This window comes from Hypanus sabinus, unplaced genomic scaffold, assembly GCF_030144855.1.
Source record: "Hypanus sabinus isolate sHypSab1 unplaced genomic scaffold, sHypSab1.hap1 scaffold_246, whole genome shotgun sequence".
NCBI classification, from domain to species: Eukaryota; Metazoa; Chordata; class Chondrichthyes; order Myliobatiformes; family Dasyatidae; genus Hypanus; species Hypanus sabinus.
This window is the reverse complement of record NW_026780581.1, coordinates 146,700-152,112: the sequence shown is the minus strand read 5'-3', so window position 1 is coordinate 152,112 and position 5,413 is coordinate 146,700. Positions and strand designations below refer to the sequence as shown.

Sequence of the window (5,413 nt, the reverse complement as noted above, 5' to 3'; positions counted from 1 at the left end):
GGAGTCCTTTCATTCCATGTTGCCAGTTTCAGGTTGCATTGTTTCTTATTTCGACCGCAGTGCTGGAATAGCCCGATAGGAGCGGTAACCCATCGAGCTGAGTGATTGAATGGGCAATTTTTAGGCCACCTTTTCTCGGCCCTTCCCGAATTAGGGTGAGCAGAGCAGTCCCTCAATAGAGCCGCTCAGTCGCACAGGGGTCTGCCGAAAAGAGCTGCCACTCAGTCCCAGCTGTTAGCGACCAAATACACTGTGTCGCCACCGTACAGGGTTCTGACTAGGAGCTCCCAGTCCATTCGTACCTGCTGCCGTTGCCAGACGCCCCATCGCCGTCAGACGTCAGCATTATGTAAAGTCCATGTATTGTTCACCGTGGTGGAGACCTGCGCAAGGAAGATATTACAGTGCCACAGGGGTTGCCCCACCCCCAGTATCACGATCTTCACCATGACGAGGTAAATCCCGGTGACAATGGTGATCCCAGGATAATCGGTCCCACATCTTGGCTGCAGGAGTCTGCCAGGTCCTTGGTCTGTTTAGGCCCGCCTATTGCGCGCCGCCAGCGCATTGCTTTTCCGCCAGGGTGTGCTCCCTGATCCTTGACTCAACAGACTTACCACAAGGCCATAGCTGGGACAGTGGTTGACGGGTGCCAGGGCGTGTCCACTCAATGGTGGGTCTGCACGCCACGTCACTAGGGCCCACTGATGCTCCGAGATCCCCAGTAGTGCAGCCTGGGACCATAAGAGACCCAGTTTCCGTGTGTGGCCCCGAGGAGGCACTACCGGAGTCTTGGTGGTGAGAGGCTCTGCACTGGCAGGAGGAGGAATACACACTCGGCTCCTCTTTTCACCCTCTATTAGGAAGGCTGGAGACTGGCAATAGCTGTAAACAGAGAGTAGCAAGCAATGAGCACTATGCGGCATACAGCATGCAACATGCACTAACTACAAGCGCTACTACACTAATACGCTAGACGCTTCACACATACCCTGTGTGCAAATACCACACACACACACACACACACACACACACACACACACACACACACACACACACACACATGTACTTCCTTATCCGCGTCTCCACTCCATCTCCCCGTTGTGTTCTTAGACACCCAGTCACCTCTGTGAGACTGCAGAGTTTGATGGCCATCGTTCGGGGCCCCCGGATGACTAACTCTCTGAAGCAAATGGAAAAGTTGCAGGACACACTCTCGGTAGAGACTCCAACACAGGAAATACGTCAAGAATTTATATACCTGGGGAAACGGTCATTTAAAGGTAAGCAAAACCAACCCCACCAGCGACAATGATGTAATTTAGTTCAATATGTTTGTGCCTGATAAATGGTTCCTATAATCTTCACATTTAGAGTGAAAGTCCAGAGTACTTGATATGACAGCTTGTAAGATTTAGGCAAGTTGTAGGATTCAAGTGGTGAACACAGACGTTCAAAAAACTCTGAGAACAGAGAAGACAGAAATACAAGATTACTGTTGTGAGGACAGGAGAAGCAGGGACTGTAGGCAGACTGCTGACGTGTCGGTAGGTAGGATCCGGCGCAGACTGTGGGCCGAAGGGACTGTTTCTGCTCTTTACCTTTTTCTGTCCAATGTAGGAGTGAGACAATCAGCAGGCTCCAACGTTTCCTCCCTCGGAGGATACATTTCCCTCAATAGTGATAAAACTAAACATATTTTTGACTCGTGGCAAAGTTTGGAACAAATCACGCAAACGTGCTTTAGTTATTGGTGATCGGGAGTAAGAGATGAGGTTACAGAGGGAAGTATTGTGATTACAACTGGTGAAGAATCAGAGCGGAATTGCCGTTTCACTCTCAGTTGATCTCCTCAACCGATGGCCAAAAGTCACACCGACACATCATGGGGTGGAGAGTTGGGTCAGATGGTGTTTGAAACAAAAGCCCTTTGCTGGAAGAATGCCTCTCGCAGTTTAGTACCATCACAGTTTCATTGTTTGCAGTTTCACAATGAATTCCTAAATTACTCACAGTCTCCGCGGGGATTGCACTTGTCTGACGTAATCGGATTGTAAATAATTAACATATCTCTATTTTTACAACTTTTGAAATCTGTCCCTGTGGACTCACCAAATGGTATTAAAACCCCAGGCATGTGCCGCCTGAACATTTCATTCCGAGAGATCGCCTGGAGCACAAGGGGGCAAATCACTGGACAGAGAAGATGTCTTCAATGTTGGATAGGTACTTGAGTGCGGATAAAATGTTGAGAGTGTTCATTGCCGTCATTGGAGCTCCTGGTGAGTGAGCGGAGCGATTCCTGATTTGTATTTCTGTGAGTTAACAGATGTGAACCTGATAATGATCATGTTCCAATCCTCGAGCTTGATCATCATTGCACAAATATCCGCCAGTGATATCGATCCTGTAAATTCAATATTCTGATTTTTTTTTCATATTTAAACGAAACTAAAAACTCAGCTTCTCCCCAGCTCACGGGATCAACTCGAACTTTGTACTTACCTTTGATGGAACATTACCCAGAGCGGTGCCAGTGCTGGGGATGGGCAGCTGTCCGGGATGTGTGACTGGGAGAGATTTACATTGAGGTATTGTCTGTTTCTGAGATGTTGATCAGAGTGAATACATGGTCCTTGTTCAGAGTTGTCCCAGTGCTGGGGACGGTTAGCTGTCCGGGATGTTTGACTGGGAGAGATTTACACTGAGATGTTGCCTGCTTCTGAGTTGTTGATCAGAGTGAATACATGGTCCTTTAATGCCACCTTTTCCGGAGTTGTCCCAGTGCTGGGGACGGACAGCTTTCTGGGAAGGTGTAACTTGGAGGGTTTTAATGGGATCTTGTCCAGACCTGTCGCAAAGAATTAGGCAGACGGTTCTCAAGGAAGGGATATGTGCGAGTAATTCATTGGGACTTTGCATTGAGTTGTGTCAGTGCTGCCGAAAGGCAGCTCTGCAGGAAAGAGTTTTAGTGGGACCGTCTCCAGAGTTGTCCCGGTGTATTGAACAGGCAGCCCTCCGGAAAGGGGTATCTGGGAGGTATTTAGTGGGGCTTTGTGCAGTGTTGAGGACAGGCAGATCTACGGAAGGGGTGAGTAGCAGGACTTCAGTGGCACCGTCTCCAGAGTTGTACCAGTCCTGGAGAGGGGCAGCACTCCGGAAAGGGGTATCTGAAAGGTATTTAGTGGGGCTTTGCGCAGTGTTGAGGACAGGCAGCTCTACGGAAGGGGTGAGTAGCAGGACTTCAGTGGCACCGTCTCCAGAGTTGTTCCAGTCTTGGAGAGGGGCAGCCCTCCGGAAAGGGGTATCTGGGAGGTATTTAGTGGGGCTTTGCGCAGTGTTGAGGACCGGCAGCTCTGCGGAAGGGGTGAGTAGCAGGACTTCAGTGGCACCGTCTCCAGAGTTGTACCAGTCCTGGAGAGGGGCAGCTCTCCGTGACGGTGTGACTGGAAGATGTCTACATTCTGAAGTTCACTGTTTCTGTGTTATTGATCAGAGTGAATCCCTGGTCCTGTGGTTCGCGTCTCCCTGTGAAATCTATCACAGTCAGATCTTAGTTAAAATTTGGATCTGCTCACCCGAACCAGTGTCCACGGAGCTACTAATGTGTGTTATCGAATTGAACTGCGCTGTGCATTTAATACAGTAATGGAGCCAGTCAGCACCTGGTTACTAAGTTGTTCCTGCTGTCGCTCTGACCCCGGTCTGAAACCGTTTGAGTGTTTGTTCAATTCCATGATTGCAGCGATTGTAGAATTCCTTCAGCGTTTTGTGTGTTTGCTTCGCTGTTCGGCCCCGTCCGATTATGTTTCCAGAGGCCTGGTCAGTCACAGTTAAATCAGTGCAACGGACCCCATCAGGGACTGGAATCGGGATTAGCATTGATCGTTGTTGGTCCTGGTGATTTCCCACAAATCGTCTCATCTCCACACTGAGGAAGGCAGGTCAGAGACAGTGTGACCCGTGTTTAGTGTTAGATGCGCAGCCGTTCACCGCCTGACCGTTGGCTGAAACGTGAACCCGTGTCCATTCCCGGCGGATGTCTTTAATAACGCACAGTGTCTGTTCGTTTCTCTCTCTCCCTGCAGTGAATTTAGTGGCGATTGCGATCCTGTCCCGGGGAAAGTGCGGCCTCTCCACCTGCACCACTCGCTACCTGGTGGCCATGGCAGCGGGGGATCTGCTCACCGTAGTCATCGAGGTCTTTTTATATCGAATCATATATAAATACTTACCGTGGACTTTTCTCAGCATTACACCTGTGTGCAGGGTTATGGAGGTATTGAGGTTCATTGCCACATACTGTTCTGTCTGGTTCACCGTCGCTTTCACTGTTGATCGCTTTGTAGCGATTTGCTGTCAGAAGCTGAAAACAAAATATTGCACCGGGAAAACTGCGGCTGTGATTCTAACAACAACTTCCGTACTGTGCTGTCTGAAAAACATTACCCGCTATTTCTTATGGGAACCTAGAGAGATAATCGACAATGTACCGTGGTTCTGTAAAATCATGGACTATTTCTCCAGTGACCCGTGGTGGAGAGTAGATGGTTGGCTCGATACGGTTTTAACTCCGTTCATCCCTTTCGCTGTGATTCTGCTGCTCAACGCTCTGACCGTCAGGCACATTTTAGCGGCCAGTCGAGTCCATAAGGGGCTGAGGGGTCAGAGAAACCAGCAGAATCGTAGTGACTCGGAGATGGAGAGCCGGAGGAGGTCTGTGATTTTACTCTTCACCCTCTCCGGCAGCTTCATCCTCCTGTGGATGACGAACGTTGTAAATTTCATGTATTATGAGATCAAAGGAATAGGATTCAGGTATTTCAATGATTCTGAATGGATCTTCCACCGCGTCGGAGTTTTGCTGAGGAATTTCAGCTGCTGCACGAACACATTTATTTACGCGGTGACTCAGTCGAAATTCAGGGAGCAGGTGATCAGCGCGGTGAAATATCCGGTCGCCTCGGTGCTTCAGTTCATGAATAAAGCCGCGCACTGAGCACAATACAGAGGTGGCCGCGGTGTCTTCAGTCCGGGCTCCAGCTCCTCACATTCACTGCCTGATTCCACAGGTGTTACTCCCGGGCGTAACGTCCCATCGACTGGCAGCAACTAAATGGTAACGATTGAAAATAACAGGGATTTAGCTGACCTGGACAGTGACAGGCCAAGTTCCGGCTGACTACTGGGATCTATAATACAGCCCCAGTGGAATGACCAGTCTTGTTTCTGTACTACCTACAGTGACGTGTGGCTGGAGTTGGTGTAAGGGAGGAAACTCACATGCATTTCCGTAGCTTTACAGTCAGTACGCAGTGCATTGTGGGGCTGTAGTTTACAGCCATTGAAGGCATGTAGGAATTTATGAATAACACGTATCTGAGTCACTTTATGTATTTAACAAAACCCTCAT

At 49.2% G+C, this 5,413-nt stretch overlaps 1 protein-coding gene across 1 annotated transcript; it reads left to right on the top strand.

Annotated features, from left to right (window-relative positions):
• The first annotated feature begins 2,128 nt into the window (after window positions 1-2,128).
• Window positions 2,129-5,173, top strand: LOC132387973 (probable G-protein coupled receptor 139). Its single transcript, XM_059960293.1, has 2 exons — window positions 2,129-2,282; window positions 4,089-5,173. Exons 1-2 carry the CDS (start codon window positions 2,207-2,209, stop codon window positions 4,997-4,999), a joined length of 987 nt encoding a protein of 328 aa, XP_059816276.1. The 5' UTR covers window positions 2,129-2,206; the 3' UTR covers window positions 5,000-5,173.
• The last annotated feature ends 240 nt before the right edge of the window (window positions 5,174-5,413 follow it).